Genomic DNA, 18,302 nt, shown 5'->3' on the forward strand with positions numbered 1-18,302 from the left:
AGCATTTGAGATCAGAGTGAGTGTATATGCATGAAGTTTAACTTTAGGGATTAACATAACTTGGAACAATAAAAGAAAACAAAAATATGTTTTAGCACTTTCAAGCTTAAATGTTGAGCCAAATGTATTTACCAAAAAATAAACTTTTGAACAAAAAATACTTTAATGTCTATTTTGTCAATATTAGATTTTTTTTTTGAAAGAAATAGTAATTGGTGCCCAATTATACTTGGCTCTATTTTGTTTATCAGGTTTTACTTTTCAAGAATGTTTTAACTACTCGGTTATTTGTTTGCACCCTCCTCCCCTCCCTCCCCCTCAAAAAAAAAATTGAAAGACCCTTGATAGCAAAATTTAAAAACACAAACCTTCTATACTTTTTCTTTCATGCTTGCTATATACAAGTAATTTTTATGTATTTCATAACTTCATTAGCTACAAATTTTAAATTCATACATTTTTTAAAAATAAAATTAGAATTAATATGCTAACTCTTGTTGCAAGAAATTCCTTATACTTATCTATATTTTTATGTTAATTTAAACTTCATGAGATAAAAAATTTCAACTAATTCAACTTGCCTGTAACTTCCTGTTAGATTTTGTTTCTTGTGTGAAGCTTTGCAATTCCCTTTCATACAGTTTAGCACGAAGTGCTTTCAAAGCCAGTTCCCTGTTTCGGTGCTGGTTACGTTCCATTTGACTTTCAGTAACAATACCTATAATAAGATATAGTACAGTGAATAAGTTTGAAAATTTTAACTTCTGTAAAAAATATATTAAATATACCTATACATCGTGTCCTGAGAAAGACTGACTGTTTTTAAAAATGTATAGCAGGAGAACGGTTTATGATAAGAAACAAATTCTTGCTGAAAGTTCATTTGGTGGGTCATAAATCCCCCCCCCCCTCGAGTTCCAAATTTTAGTTGAACATTTTTCCAATAGATGGCGCTGCAGATAGTAAGGCCATAAATCAAAACAAATATAGAAAATTACCTCATACTTTTTGCGAAAATAATGAACGAAAGAACAAAACAATATTTTCAAACAATCATCAGTTGTAATCCCATGTCACAATCGGAGAAAAAAATCGGTGAATTTCAAATTTTCTTTTTTGACTTACCGGCTATGTGGCAGCGCCATCTATTGAAACATTTTTGAACTAAAATTTGGAACTCTGAGGGAAAGAATTTAGAGCCCATCACATGAATTTTCTACAAGAATTTGTTTTTTTTCATAAACTGTTCTCCTGTTATAAATTTTTGAAAAGTCTTTTTCAGGACACCCTGTGTGTCTGTGTATATATATATATATATATATATATATATATATTAAGCTTTACCTGTAGCTTTGTGAGTTATTCTCACACAACTATCTGTTGTATTCACATGTTGGCCTCCTGCTCCACTAGAGCGCTTAAACTCAAGTTCAATGTCTTTTGGCTCAATTACAATATCAATCTGTAAAGATAATGGGAGAGATAGTAATTCTACCACAATTCTTATTGATAAATCATTGAAGCAAAGATATAATGGGATGTAAAATTGCGTCTTGGACCAGTAGTCAGATTCAAAAATAACACGAAACCATTTCGGAAGAAAGAAATATAGAGAGTTTTTGAATTTGTGTTGTGAAGAAGGGTTCTAGAAATTGCAACCCGTCTCATCTCCAAAGTAAATCAAGAAAAAAAAATCAGAGTAAAAGAGTAAATACATAAATATAGTCAAAAATGCATTCAGTTTAAAACGAGAGAATTGCCACTATTTTACCTGTCAATCATATATTTTTTCCCACTAGCTATATGTATAAAACATTTAATATAAATAAAGCGTTAAACATCTGTGTGGAGTCTCATAGAAAAAGATTAGGTCATGTGGTTGAAAGCTGAAATACATAGAATGTAATTTGTCTTCAAAGTTTTTTTTTATCATATGTTTGATCATTCTAAATATAGTACAATTTGATTTGAAAAGAATATCTATCTGTTTTTAACAACTAAATAAAAAGTTTTAATACTAAAATTGGATTCAATTTTGATCTTTAACAGAATGAGTTCTTAGATATTTACAATAAGTAATTTTGTTCTTTTATTTATTTTGAGAGGGAGTTTTTTTTATTCTTGAGTCCTGCACTTATTCACTAAATATGAATTTAAAATAAATGAATGGTTATCAATTTTAATTAAATAATATATTGCATATTAAACACATAAATGTAAGAGTAAAATTAAAGTGAAAAACCAACATAAATAAATCACAAATTCTGAAGAAAATACAGCATATAGCTACTTTAAGACCTCTTTATCAGTGCAAGCTCCCCAACACAACCAAAAGTTGCGAGAAAACTTTAGTTCCCTCTTTATCCAGTTCTCTCGCGACTTTTGGTTGTCTTGGTAAGCTTTGTGCACTGATGAAGAGGCTCCATCCTAGCCTTGAAATAGCTATATGCAGTATTTTCTTCAGATTTTGTGCTTTATTTACGTTGGTTTTTCACTTTAATCATATTGTAGCAGAAAGCTTATATGACAGTTTTTCATTTAAAATGTAAGAGTAACTTGTCTTCATCTTTTAGTAAGCTATAATGAAGTATCTTACTTCTGACGGCTGAGGCAGAACTGCTACAGTCATTGTACTAGTATGAATTCTACCTGCTCTTTCAGTTTTTGGTACTCTTTGAACTCTATGAACACCACATTCATATTTCATTACTTTGAATGCATTGGAACCACAAATTGCAATATGTCCAGTTCTTAAGCCACCTAAAGAAAAGAAAAATGAAACATTATAACATAAACTGTCGATCATAATTTAAAAACAGTATGCATGTTCTGCCCATTAGATGTAATAGTCATAAAAAGAATACAAAAAATACTAGGGAGGTACCAAGTAGCACTTTGGCCGAGTACCAATTATTTTTTTAAAGGAACCACTGACATACAAGTGAAGAATTTTGAACTCGTTGGAATAGCAACATAGACCTACATATTATAGTTTTTAAAACAAAATTCCAGTTGAAATTTAACTATGCATTATTTAAAAGATTTTGTTAGTCAAAAATTTTATTAAAAAAAGTTTTGTTTAAAATTAAAAATAAACATATAAAATAAAGGTATGAGTAGAAATGAAAACAGTTGGGAAAAAAAACGGAAAATTTCCAAAAAAAAACGGGAAAAAAACGTTTTTTTCGAAGGAATAAATTTCCACTTCAGAAAAATTGAAAAAAAAGAAAATAATTTTTCCAACTTTTCAGGGTTTTAATCGAAATTTTCAGCAAAAAGTGATTAGAAATCCCTCACGCTTAAATTCTGATGCAATTTCCTCCCCCTCCCGTTTTATGTTAAATACTGTCTAACGTTAAAGCAAGTAGTTGTATGACAATATAATTTGCATAAATAGATCAAAAAATTTTTAATAATACTTTTTACAAAAAAGCTTAAACCAATAACCTTAGTGAAGAATTTATTTTCCTTCTTCATAAAACAAACAAGCATAACTTTAATCACAAAACTGTGTTTCTGCTGACTGTGAACCAAATGTACTGGGTGGGTGCGGCAAAAAAAAAAAAAAAAAAAAAAAAAAAAAAAACATGCAAGCAATTTTCCAAGAAACTTAAATTAAAAATAAATAAACTAACAGAACACAAAAAATAATAATATGAGAAGACCTTTAGCAATCATTAAATTTAATTGATTTCAAACTACCAGCCTTTTGCAGTAATACAGAGATGCAACTGCTTATTGAAATTTTCATTCAAGGGCAGCAAGTCCTTTAATCAATCCTATTCCCTATAAAGCAATTGGTTTAGAAAGTCCAAACTTATGTATAGTTTAGGGTAGACCTTTGACTCTAAAATAGGCCATACAGTGTAATAAATGGGATTGAGGTCGAGCGAGTAGAGCGTCCACTCAAAAGATGATATCTTGTCAAAAACAATGCACTTTGCACCACTCTTGTCTTTTTTGGGCCATATGAATCAGTGTGGAGTTAAACGAAAATGTCCAGTCTACAATGCTGAAGTGTTCTTAAGCCCACAGAAGTACAATAACTTCTAAAACGTCCTTCTGGTTCACTTTTTGATTCACTTTACGGCCCTCATCCACAAAAAACTAGATTTTTTGTCGCTTGTCCTGATTCCATCTCAGACCAAGCCGGACTTCGGATTTTGGCGATATCTAACACTTTCTAAGGTGCTTGGAGTGTCTAGCAAGGTGCCCATATGCAAAATTTTAAGGGGGGGGGGGCTCTGATATTTTCCCCGTGGTTTAGCTGGATATTTTCCCCATGGAAACCGACTTTAGTACAGATTAGAGCTTATAAAATTTAACATTTTTGATAACTAATTCATTAATGGCTGAAGAAAAAAATGTTTTTACATTTTTACAAAGAAAAAGTATTAAAAGGAAGAGGACGTTCTCATTTCCAAAGGGGGGGAGGGTCTTGAGCCCCCACTTTCCCCATTATATGGGAGCCTATGGTGTCTACAGACCAAATCCTATGGTTCTGGGGGATATGAACCGGTTGAACTGTAAATTAATGAAAGGTATCTCCAGCAGAGACTTGCGGGCCCGTCTAAAACGTTTCTGGCATCTGTAGAGTCATACGAATGCCTGAATTTTTGGAACTTGCAAAACTTCTGTTAGAGTTGCTTTTTCTCTTTGTTGCATTTATCGGTCACAAATTCCCACAAACGACTGCTCTCATGGAAACTCAAGGATTTCATTGAACTCACTTTGGGATGACCTGACGATTAACTGAAATGTTCACTGTTTGTTTTTGTACATTTTCCGAACATCGACTATCATTTCCAAGCCACTTGAACCGGCATGCTGTTTCAAGTACTGTTTGTCGAGGCACAACAAGCAAAACGAACTGTCATTCTACTTGGTTAAACAACTTAAAATAGCAGTTATTTCGCTTAAAATTGTAAGAAAACCGAAAAACAATACTTAAACTAGGTAATATATTGTTAATTACTTCCTAATAAAGTGAGAAACAAAAATAAATTAGGTACTCATTAAAATGAAATTACCTTTCTTCCATTCGATTATACAATTTTTGTACGATATTTTTATTATTTTTTTTGCCACACCCTGTATACTGCTGTTCTAAGTATAAAAAAGGGGACGTTGCAGTTGAGCTCAAGCTGAGATATTGTATTTTAAAGTGTGACTCTTCCATATATTTGATTCATTCTTGATTAAATGACTACAAAACATTTTATTTATTAAGTAAAATAGGAAACAGAGAACAACTTGGTTATAATAACTCAAATTTGTTCAAAAGGGCTGGTATGACTACTTTTAGTACTGTGCTTAGCACGGTCGGATGAATAAACTTTAACTCCAGTTTAATTTTAGTTTAGCTTAAGAAAAACCAATTTAATTTTGATTTGGACTTAGACTGGATTGGAAAAAATCAAAACCCTATAGCTTTCATTTTCAAACAGTAACATTGTATTATTTTTCTTCAAAAAAAAAAAAAAAAAATCAATCATGTCTTAAAGTCGAAAATTTCAGAAGTTTCAAAGGCAATCTAAAATAGAAAATGTATTTGTTATGATTAGACACACATTACCCAATAGTGGCGACTTGATTTATTTCTGGGTTTGACCATGGAAGCCCTCTACTCAGTTGTAAAATAAAAAGGTTTTTTCTTCTAATTAATCTTACCTTTATGTGTATTTCTGTCAAGCAGAAAAAGAAGATGTGTGGATAGCATATATTTTTTAATACTTAACCCTTTGTATGTTACAAGAAACACAGAGCTATTAAGAAACCCAAATTTTATTCATAAAAAAAATCAAATTTTCCATTTTTTCCAATTTTCCCCGGAAAAAAACGGTTAAAAACCGTTTTTTTTCCATCACTTCAAAATTTCCGGAAATTTTACATCTCTATGTATGAGTAATCAAGTTGGAATTAAAATGAGTATTATCAATCTGTTACAGGTCTATTCCGCCAAACATAAATAACTGAAAGCAAGATAAGAAAAGGGGAACCCCTTTTCTGGGTCAGAAAGGACAGATTTAGTATTCCTGTAGTTTTCAATTATTCCAAGGAAATAACACCACAAACGAAGAAAAGTCCGGCTCAAGTCATAAAGAGAAGTTTTTATCATTATCTAACTTTCAATCATAACATTGAGTGTTGAAATGTATATTTTGCTTATTGAGAAAGCTTGGTGGTGCCATTTTCTTGGAATTTTTTAAAACTACAGTAATACTTAAATTGACCTTCTGACTCAGAGAAGTTATTTTGTCCTTTTGAGTGCATTATGACAAGTGCTTAATATTTTTTTAAAAATTCTGTTATTTTATTCTTTTTAGTGCAAATGTATTTTAGAAACAGAATAATGTTACCATCACGAAACTTCACCTTCTTTTTTCATATAAATGCTCCATACCAAATAGAAAAAAACCTATATATGTGTCTCAACTTTAAGCAGTTAGCACTCAAAATTAATCCTTGTCTCTCTCTAGGATTTATTTGTTTGCTAGTTTAATTAAAACCATTTAAATATTAAAGGTTTCCCAAACTAATTTATGTTTCAAAACAAACAAGTTACTTGTGATTAAGATACTATGTCTCTTTACTTAGCCCTGTTATTGATTATTGGCATAGATGAGAGCAATGATAGCAAAAATACATTTCATGCTTGCTCTAGAGAAGCCATCATTCAAAATTTTCATTATGATCAGGGCCGGATTTAGGGGAGGGCAGGCGGGGCTACTGCCCCGGGGCCGCCACAAAAAAAGAGCCCCCACAAAAATTTTTTTACAAAATATCCTAACTTTCACAGATCGAAAATATTGGATATATATATATATATATATATATATATATATATATATATCAAAATATTCGGATATATATCAAAGTATCGGATATTTTTGAAAATATGATGATCTTTTCGAACCCTTATTAGGGGCCTCCACACTTCCAAATCCGGCCCTGATTATGATTATTCATCGCCTTACAACAGTAATACTAAGGTATTACTATTGTAAGGTGATGAATATTTGTAGCAATGGGTTTTATGTTTAATCATTCAATGGCATAGAGTAAAGAAATTTCATTGAGAGGTCCCGCTATACTAAGAAATTGAAACCGGAAGTTGCACCACTGTATCCCAAGATCCTTAGCTTCTGGCTAAACATTTTGAGATACACTTTGATTCAAAACATTCCATTACTGAATCGCAATAGGTTGTTAATTTAAACTTAGATATTGTAGCAAGTTTATGAAGCACATTTTTGAAATTTCATTAAAACATGAATTAAAATGCAAACCAATGTGCCAGCTACTTTATTCGGTCTCTTTGCGCGATTGGAAAACTAATTCTCACGAAGCGATCATGTTATCATAACCCTATTCATCATTGCACCCATGTATCCCATAATTCTGACTTCAATTTCATCTCCTTTTTACCATAGACCAGACCTCACTATGTAAATTTCTTTATGTTTAATGGGGAAATTTAATGAAATTTACTGTTTTCCATCCTAACCAAAATAATAATTTTATTTTAGAATTTTTAATTTTTCAGCTTTAAGTTGGACCTTAAGATTAAGCAAAGCATTTAGTGACATCCTGAAATCTCTAAGTGGTCTAGTTGCTGCGATATAAACAAAAGCAGGCCTCAGATTTTTCCATGACAATCATGCGAAGTATAATAAAAGTGCTTAAAAATAATTAATTTTATCAGTAAATAAAAAGATTTTGATATGAAACCAACCTATATCTGTAGTATCAAATTTCAGAATTTCAAAACTCCAGTTCTTCCACTGTGCGTATCGACAGTACATGTCAAACATGGTTTTTGTGAAAAGCATAGCTTCTTGTCCTCCCACTCCAGCACTTAACTCTAAGATAATATCTTTATCATCAACAATTTCATCTGGAATGAGGAAATGTAAAACCTATATAAATAAATAAAAGTCATTTTCTCTTTGCCTTAACAGTTTTAAGCTTTAAAATTCTTTTTTAATAAGTTTCTTGCAAGCCCATGAAAAAATTATAAATTATCTTTCATACCTTTTTTGTTCCTTCAAATTTAAACCTTTAATCCTTTTGAATAAAACAGAGAATAAATTGTTGCCTCAAAGCAACAGTACGATATCTCAGTGTTATTTCTAAAAATTAGATGTCTTAGTGTTGCTCTGAAAAACGACGGCAATATGTGTGTGCATGTATGTATGTTTTCTTTACAAATCCATATTTTGTTTTGGATCTCGACCAAATTTGGCAGGGAGGTACTTCTGCATCCAAGAAGGGTCATAGGACGGTTTTCAAATGCCAAAAAAGTACCAAACTGTTCCAATTTAAAATTTAGGACCCGAAAATGGCTTTAAATAACTCTTTTTACCGAAAATAATTATTGTACAGTCTCGTTATTAGTTCCAATCAAAGCCTGTACCCACGTAGAAGATATTCTTAATTTGGATTTGAAACAACATAGGGCTTATAAACTAGGAAAATAATTTTAAGTAAATTAAAAACAACTTTAAACTGGATATTTATCCCCTGCACCAGATCAGTTTTGATTAGTGTGAATTAAATCATTGAGAGAAAAAAATCTGTTGTCGTTTTTTTCCTTTATTGTGAATAAATAAAACTCTTGTTTTTGCTTTGAGGCTTTTCCTCTAATGAAGGAATTAAAAAATTTCCCCTTTTGATTATTTTGCTTTGAGGCTTTTCTTGTAATGGAGGAATTAAAAAATTTCGCCTTTTGTTTATTTTTTTGCTATTTATTTTATTTATTTACTTATTTTTATTTATTTATTTATTTATTTTTTTACTGCCGGCAGAAGATAATCAAGGATTTTAGTTGTATTAATGGAGGGTTGTGGAGACTTTTACATTTGCTGTTAACGGTATTTAAGAATGGTTGTTGCTAATGTGGATTTTGAGGACTGAGGTCGTAATAAGCTCAAAACGTTTTGAGCTTATTTATCACTGATTTTGCGTCAGAAAGTGTAAGTTTTCTGTTATTCGCACGAACAGGAAAATTTGTGCGGGAAAAGGTCCCATTTAATCCAGCTGATCAGAGAACTTGGCGAACAACTTAGGCAAAATTTTTCATTACATTCTGCAGAAACATTTACAGCACTCAAATGTGTATTTTTCATAAATTTTTTGGCTGTAAATCTCCGATCAGGCATTGTTAACTTTGTCGGTTCATCTTTTCTTACCTTGTTTTCTATCTGATTCTTGTCTTTAAAGCATTTTATCAAACATTTCACTATAGAATGGTATAAATTAACTAAGTTAGAGACATTTCAAACAATTTACCCCTACTGTGGGAGAAAAAAAATCAAATTTCGAATCGTGTTTGTTGCTTTTTACAAATAATGAGTAGAATATTAGGGAATAAATAAACAAAAAATTAAGGCCAAATGACTTTAGTGTCAACACAATGCAAGAATAATAAAAAACGACATGTGATAATTTTAATAAAGAATTTATTTAAAAATATTTCAGTGTAAGATGACTTTTGTGGCGTATTTTTTCTCTGTCTTTCCGTTTTCTGACAAATTTCAAAAATAAAATCAGGCAATATTTGAAAAAAAACTTCCGGGTTTTATTTAGAATGGCATAGGAATAATATGAACAAAAATTGGACTTCATATTCAAATTCAGTTTTGTGTTATTTTGGTTTTACTACAAAATTTCAAGGTGTACGAACATTTTTGAGAGACACTGTATGTGAGGGATGCGAGCTGAGACCCTTCCCATCATTTTGCACTGTGAAATGCATACGACATTTTGCTAAATATACACAATTGTTTTAGACAATTGTAAACACCTCACATTTTTTAAAACCATTTCTCAACTATATACATTACCTTTTCCACATGACAAACTGAATTTATACTACACTTCCAAAAAGGAAAAAAAAGCTGTGTTATTCAACATAAAATACTGTTATGATGTGCAAAATCAATGAACAATTGAAGAATCAGCCAGGGGCGGCTCGTCGCTATGGGCAGGGTGGGCGCGGCCCACCCCAAAAAATTGTCATTAATAAAATACATTATTAACAAAAATATCGTTTTGTGTTTCAGTTTAAAAAAGCAAAAAGTAAGGCGAACAACAGATTTCAAACATCTGGCCCCCCTCCCCTTCCCGCATATCTCTATACATAACCAGAAAGTTTTTAAATCCCATTAATTTTAGCTCTGTGCACAGCTTTGAGAGCTGCGAGCTCGCTTGAAGCTGCCCCTGAAACTAAGAGCCACGCCTCTCCTCTTAGCCAATCGTAATGACTGAATCAGAAAGCGAAAAATGGTGGTTGATAACACCCGAAGGAATTCATTGCAACTCAAGGGTGGGCAAATTTTGCCAAGCAAGAAACGAAATCGTAGTTGTCTATAGCGGTTTGGAGGGAAGAGTAGAGGTCAGCGGGGAAGAGTAGCAACGTCGCTCAATAGAATAACATGTAAAAGAGCAGAGAATCGGCTGCCCCCTGCCCATGTGTCAGGGAAAAACCATTCCGCTTGTTTTTTTTTTCTTTTTTTTTGTCTTAATTTTTCCATAAGGCAAGGAGATTGCCGGTTTCATGAGATTCCGTGCATTTGTTTTACAACGCATACATAATTTTTTTAGTTATTTGGTTGGTTTTGGAGTTAGAGATGCTTATTCTCAAAAATTCTGTGTTAAGACTTTCTTTTAGAATAGTAGAGCAGCCCGGTGGTTTGAGGCACCGGCAAAAAAAGGACTGGTCCTCAGATTTTTTGGTCACCCACGCAAAAAATTTAAAAAAAAAAGAAAAGAAAGAAAACTCCATAATACCTAATGATAATACTATCCAACACTTAATCTTTTACGTCAGTTTTGAGATTAATTTTCATAATTTTCTATGATTAGTCAGCAATTTTTTCTTTAAAATTATGTCCATTTTTTTTACCATAGTTATTTCTTAGTTTAACATTTAAATATTTATGTAACAGTTATTTAATAGAGTTTTATTTATATATTTACTTATTCATTTATTATTATTATTACTTTGTGTAAAAGGAAGGAGGGAAAAAAAACTTCAGCCGTTCATAATTTTCTTTTCACTAGTTTGTATTAAGTGTTTTAAATATCATTTTATGTTGCTCAGCATTAGTTTACTAACCATTGTTTTCTTTATTTTATCTGTGTAAACATGTTAGGGTCATTCTCCAGAAAACATAACTTTTGAACGCAAAAATTTTTCAATTTCGAAACCTTTTGTTTTCTTTTTTTTCATTCTTACATGATTCTTACATAAAAGTGTTACATGAAAGTGTTACCTTCTAGAAGTAACCATAAATAATGGGCCAGCTAAGTTTCAATTATTTTACTCATAAATAAAAAAAATAAAAATTATAAAGTTTCATATTATGACATACTATGTATATGTTCATGTACACAAATTGTGCTTAATAGATTACTGGAAGTATACCCTCAGAAAAATTGATGGGAACATCACTGTTTTTAATTAAACAAGTTATTAAGCAACAAAAACAGTGACATTCCATGAAGGTGAGAATTCACATGTTGTGAACCAAAAATTTTCTAAAATAAAAAATGTTATTAAAAAAATGTTGGCAGGTTTAAATGGATATATTTTTGATGGAAATAAAAATCATTACTAAATGAACTGTTCCCTAAAGTTTTTACTGTAAAAGCCGTGTGCCAGAAAAGTTACTTTTTGAAGAATGACCCATAAACATAACTGCAGGCCCACCCACTAAATTAAGGCACGAGCCGCCACTGGAATCAGCATACTTATCTGTCATTATATTTACTTAGCTTTCACATCTAGAGTTTTAGAAAAAAAATAATGGAAAGCTCAGAGTAGTTATTTGTAGAGCCCCTATATAGATAGGCCCATGCATCAGCTTAAGTTTAGCCATTTTGGATTGGATTTTTCATCATTGCGGAGCTAGGGCTATCACAGCAAATTTTCATGCTTTGCCAAATTTGCCGTGAATAATATTTTATTTAATAAACAATTCACATGCCGATAATAATCACTTGCAGTGAACAATCACCAAATGCGATAACTCGCCAGAAAAGACAACCACTCAAACACCCGCTCCAATCCAAAATGACTGATCTTAAGCTGATGCGCCGTCTCAGCTCGTATATATACAGTTGAGAACCAATTATCCGGGAAGTTCGGGACTATCGCTATCACGGATATCTGAATTTCCCGGTTTTCCGGATCGCTAAAAAAGCGCTATTGGCCAATTGTTTATAAAACTTAAATTACTCTAATAAATAGTTATGCATATTAAAATAAGAAGAAAACAGTTCAGAAATGCTTATAAATATCGAAATAATAAAAACTAATGGTGAAAGAATAATTTAAACACTAAAAAACTTAAGTTATTCATAATACCCGAGACCTTCACATTCTCTTTAGAAGAGAAAAAAAAATCCACCACTTTTCGATGTTATAAAACGAAAGAAAATGAAGGAAAGGGCAAAAAATTAAGTTTTTAAACCTAAATGTTTTTCTACTATAGTGTAAAAAAGAATTTGCTTTCATGATCGTGTTTTTTTTTTTTTAATTTTGTAAAGGTTTTGTGTTTGTGATTACAGTAGTTATTGATAATTAATGATTTTGCATTTCGTTAATATCAACAAAAATTTGATTCATGAGTTCTTGCAGCCTTTTATTTGTTAATGGATTTCCAGATTTCACTATCAATTAATTATCCGGAAAATTCGCGAATCTGGTTTACGGCGTTCGCGACGTCACGTATGCTAAATGCCTTTATTTATAGGTCATTCAGTAAAATACTGCTTTAGATTAGAATTATTTAGAAATTATTTAGAAATTAATGCGACAATATTCATTTCCTTAGCTTTCAGTTAGAATAAAAGACGAAAATTTCAGACTTACGAATGTACTTTTTATCAAGAAAATACTTCGAAAAATTTTGCTCCATATAAAGGATAACCACTTGAAGTTGGTGTTTGCAAACATTTTCCCGAGTTATACGTGGGTAATATGGTGTTTATTAAGAAATCGTTCATATTCTTTTTTGCATTTAAAAAAAATGCTTAATTTTTCAAAAATGCTTATTTTTAAAAAAATCGGGAAAAAGTTGCTGGTTTTCTGGTTTCCCGGATAAAAGGTTCTGCACTGTAGTAGGGCTTGACCGATAGCATTTTTTGGCCGATGGGCCGATGCCGATTGTTAAAAGATTGCCGATCGTTTTCCTCCAAATGGTCGATGCCGTTGGCTCATGGCAAAAAAATAAATAAATAAAACAGAAATAAATTGATAAGATTATCAGGGATTTAAAGCACCATTTGTTCATTTCACTTTATTTCCTTTCTACAAATAAGGAATCGTAATCACAAAAAAAATAAAATCAGATTTCGACCTAAATTTCTATTAAATCAAAAGCATGATTTAGTTAAAAAACTAAGATAAACATAAAAATGCATTTTATCGAGGCACTGGGGAATTACATATGAGGCAGTGAGAAGCAAGGGATGTAAGTGGACATTTTCAAGTTTCAAATAAAACACATTTAAATATAACATCCTAATTGGCTTTCATTTTTTTTCTAAATCATGCAGTAAGCAACACCTACCAGGGCTACTAGTACTACCTTTTCCCCCAAGACAGAAGAGAGGTTTCCTTACTATTTGAACTGGTTATCTCCAATTTTTAATTTTGGCACTTACATCACTTTGCTTCTCACTACCTCTTAAGAGTGATAGGGTATGTCGAAAATTAACATTGAATATGCCAAATGTTTTCAAAGTGACTGTAATAGTTACTTCATAACAGTGCTGATAAATAAGCAAAATAATGGCTGTGACCAGGGTTGGTAAAAAAAAACCAAAAAACCGTTTTTTTTTTTGGTTTAAACCAGGTTTTTTTTTGGTTTAAACAGGGTTTTTTTGGTTTAAATACTATTTGCGAGAAAAACAATTAATTTTCGGAAGGTAATTAAGGTTCCATGTAATTAACAGTTATTCAATAGTCATATTATACCTAATTTCTTGATTAAAGAGATAAGAACAAAATCTTGTAACTAAATTAAATTATTAAAATAGCTTTCTACGGGGAACTATTGATTGAAATGTTTGACTTGATTAACATATTAGTATGCATGTATATATAGACCCTTTATGATACGAAAAATACTTCAAGAAGTGGTTGTGATGCGGGTTAAGATAAAATATAATGAAGATCCAAGAAAAAAACTTTATAAAACCAACATAATATGAATAATTATCGAATAAAGGTAAAAGTTATATTTTTAAGCATAGTCTTTTCAAAAGAACAATTTTCATATTTTATCTTTCTGATCTTACATAATGCTGATTTTTATATACACAATGTCGCAAGTATTGAAGTTAAGCAAAATGTACAACAGTACATGATTGAACAGTCAAAAAATCGATTGCTGTTGTACTGACAAAGTTTTAAAAAAAAGTGCTGCTCTATATTTGACTCTGTTCTTATTTTGGAAAGACTTGGAAAAGATATCGACTATCGCTAAAACAAAGAACCAAATCAAAAATACAAAAATTGGGGTAACATGGCTTATATTACAGCTTATTTACTGGCATACATGTTGCATCCAGCATTGAAGTTTAAAAAATATTAAATGCAAACTCTTTAGAACAAATAAATGTGTAGCAAATTCTATTTCAAGAAATTTTTTTTGCCAAAAACGTTACATACGTGAAGTATAAACTTTTTTTTTAAATTTGATTCAGAAAATATTATTTGTGTTCACCTGCAGAACAAATCTTAATTTTTAGGTGCTAACAATTAAGTTAGACTGTTGATTACCTTACAAGTCAAAGTTAAAATTCCAGGAAAGTGCAAATAAATGGGCAAAAATGTCACACCCCTGCAACAGGAGTGAGCAATATAATGGATTGCATCTACAATAAAAGATTCAATCCTTAGTAAATCTTAACTAATCATGCAAATTAAGCATAATGATGGAAGTTGACTGAAATCTGTGTTATAGCACATATATGAAATAAAAAATATATTAATTTTTTTTTTCGATTAAAGCTTGTAATACATTTTGAAGAAGCAACTTTGCAATTTTAGTATTTATCTCTGCAACTTAGCTAGGAACTTAGCATAAATAGAATTTTACTTTTTTTAATATGTGTGGGGAAATCAATGTAAAGCTGTAAAATGGATTTTTTCTTTTTTTTTGGCCCTTTTTTTAAAAAAAAAAACATTTTTTAAAAAAACCGCATGTTTTTTTTTTTTAAACCAATTGGTTTAAACCAAACAACCCTGGCTGTGACACCCTTTATTGAAATTTGTCATGAAAAATAGTGTGCATTTTATATTGTTTGGTTAATCAGCTTTATGAGCAACCAACATAAGGATATACAAAACTCTTGTATTAACTAAATTTTATAATTATCTGTACTTGAAAAATAATGTCATTTTAAAAAATCTTACCTTAATTTTTAAGTGTTCTAAACTATTTTCCAAGTTCTTTTTTTCCAATAAGGCTGTACTCAGAAGTTCATCCTTTTTTTCTTCAAGTTCTAAAAGAGAGCAAAAAATTTAGTAATGTGATACATTGTAAAATCAAAACTCATCCATGTAAATCAAAATAAAGGTGTCAAATTTTAAAACGTATAATCAAAACCGCGTAAAATTAGCCCGCTTAAATATTTTTAACGCAATTAACCACAGAATACCATATTATCCAACATGCCACAAAATTCAGGGGTCACCAGAGTTTTAATAACACTTGCCTGGTCCTTTCCGGCATGCCGGAAAAATCGAGGTTAGGAAAAGAAAGTAATATACTATAAAAAAATATATATTCAGCTTAAAAATGAATGTAAGTTCTATAGGTATTTTATTAGTATTGATAAACAGTTTCATTTTGATTGATAACAAACAACGTTTAGGTGCACAAAATTAGCAGATCACTTCATAACCTCTTATTCAATGCAAATAGTTGCTTGAAAAAGAGGCTCCCTGAAACCTCGAAACAAGGGAATGTAGTAATCTGTTAATTTTGTGCATCAAAATGTTGTTGATTACCAGTTACAATTCTGCACAAAGGTATTTATTTCTTAATTTAAATTTGTAAAAATATTTACTAAAATGTTATTTGTTATCCTAATAAGAAAAATATTGTTTAATTACAAATAATTTTATGAAAATTAAATTAAAACTAAGTAAGCAAACATTTAAGCAGTAAGCTACCACCCCTAAACCAGTGCTAAAGAATTTACCATAACTATTCAGTAAATAAAAATTAAACTTAACTCTCTAATTGAAACCTAAAATAATTTGTTTAACAAAGTTATGAACAAATCGCAGTAACAATGATTGCTTCTGAATTGATTACTTTGTTGGCATATAATTAAATTTATATTTAATAACCATTAATTAACCATTAATAATGACCTACCCTGAATCACATGCACATATTATAAATATGCAATACAAATTTCTTTTTTTTTTTTTGAAAGAAGATTATTTTCGAGATTTATTTTTTTACCCCCTACATTGGTTTGCTTTTTGATTGGAACTGAATGAGGAAATTTTATTTTGTTTTGTTGCGAAATAAATCTTGAATTTTCCTGCATGCCGGTGAACCTCCCTTTTTTCCGGCATGCTGAATAATGTGGGGTAATCAAAGTAGATACTCAATGTTTAAATGCTTGAAATACGATCCACATCATTTTAAAGTTTTCTGAACATTCAACACATGTTTAATGTAAGGTTCGAAATAAGGATAGAAAAGTTAGGCCGAATCCCATGAATAGCTAATGATTAGCTTCATTATTTGAAGATTGCATAAGAAACATGGGAATACAATTTGAAAAACAAAATTAAATAATATGTTATGCATAAATATGTTAAAAGTTAGCCAAAAAATGATGACTGAGTTTTTTTTTTTTTTTAAAGGTCATTAAAATGGCTACCGGAATGTCAAATTAATCGTCCATGAACTAAAATTTTTAGTTGCAAAATACGACTGACGATCGCTATTATCGAACCCTGTTTAATAGTACCTAACAATAACAACCTGGTCAAGAAGTTGTAACTTGCAATCATTTTATTAAATGGCATTAATGAACTAAAATCATTAGAAGCATATGATTTCACGTTCTTTAGACCATAAGTTACACAATTTAAGAGAAGAAAAAAAAAAAACGTCAATAACGTTACAAAGGCAAATGCAAAAAGTGTCAGATGCAATTATTCACCTTTTATAAATACTAAAAGCTCTCTCAACTCAGAATTCAACTGTTCAATGCTATTAATAACTGACATCATTTTATGCAGTAACTCATTTCCATAAATATGTTCACCAGCTTTAGGAACAGCTTGGGCATGAGATTGTATATATCGGTCTTTCAATAGTTTAATGTGTTTCTGCAACCGAATATCCTCATATAAATCTGACTGGAAAATGTCCAACCCTTTTTCAGCGCATGCAGAAATTCCTGTGTTTATATTTTTGCCCTTTGGGGCAACAAATGCTCTTCTCGAAAATAATTTAACGGCATAATGAATACTTTTCATTCGTATCAAAGGCATGCTCATGCTTAATGTTTGTTTTGTTTATAAACTTAAACGCGTTGTTGCCACCCTAAGTAAAAGAAAAAGAGGTTCTTGATCCGTATCGCTTCTGAGCGCAACCAATGCGGCCGGACTCAAATAAGCTTTTCGGTTTATCTCATGACGTCATAACTGCTTCTGGATAGGGCTTGGTTAACGAGTTGACTTGTTCGAATGCGGCCATACTGATTCCTGAGATAGTTCAGAGGGTATTGACTGTTTTTTCTTAAATAAAAAGTGAAAACTTTTGCAAACTTTATCAAAATACTTTTAGAAATCTTTTTTTTTTTTTTGACGCCCTTAGGGAGATGAAGTTGACGTCTTCTCGGGGGACACAGTCAGTCTCTGCAGAGTACCAAGCTGCTTAGATAAGGTCATAAAATCCAGGGCGTGATTACTGAATAATTTACCCAATAGGACTGAAAATGTAAGTTTCAACTCCAATGGAGCCTCACTCAAAAAAGCGTTTAGTTTGCCTCCCCCCCCCCCCCATTTTTTAATCGGGTTTTTAAAACCAGACTGTTAAATTTATTTTAATCACACTTTTGATGCATCCTACACTCATTGGATTCATGTTGATTAAGCAGAAGCAGAACCGTTTAATTTTTTTGGGGATAAAGTGAGGCTAGTTCAGAAATTAGAGTATCTATATCAGGGGCGGATTTACAGCTTATTCAGGGGGTGGTGGTAGAAAACCGTAAAAGTCATTCCTTCCCTCAAACCCGTCATGTAGGGGAGGCATGGAGTC

At 31.2% G+C, this 18,302-nt stretch overlaps 1 protein-coding gene across 1 annotated transcript in view; it reads right to left on the bottom strand.

Annotated features, from left to right (window-relative positions):
* Positions 1-17,537, bottom strand: part of LOC129223820 (peptide chain release factor 1-like, mitochondrial) — a 24,036-nt gene extending 6,499 nt beyond the window's left edge. The window contains exons 1-6 of the mRNA XM_054858178.1: positions 17,200-17,537; positions 15,428-15,516; positions 7,736-7,919; positions 2,597-2,760; positions 1,345-1,462; positions 582-718 (exon numbers count right to left, since the gene is read on the bottom strand). Coding sequence (XP_054714153.1) covers positions 582-718; positions 1,345-1,462; positions 2,597-2,760; positions 7,736-7,919; positions 15,428-15,516; positions 17,200-17,533 — 1,026 coding nt within the window. The 5' untranslated portion in view covers positions 17,534-17,537. The remainder of the gene's footprint in view (positions 1-581; positions 719-1,344; positions 1,463-2,596; positions 2,761-7,735; positions 7,920-15,427; positions 15,517-17,199) is intronic.
* Between the last annotated feature and the right edge of the window lie 765 nt (positions 17,538-18,302).

The sequence above is a fragment of the Uloborus diversus genome, chromosome 6, assembly GCF_026930045.1.
Source record: "Uloborus diversus isolate 005 chromosome 6, Udiv.v.3.1, whole genome shotgun sequence".
NCBI lineage: Eukaryota > Metazoa > Arthropoda > Arachnida > Araneae > Uloboridae > Uloborus > Uloborus diversus.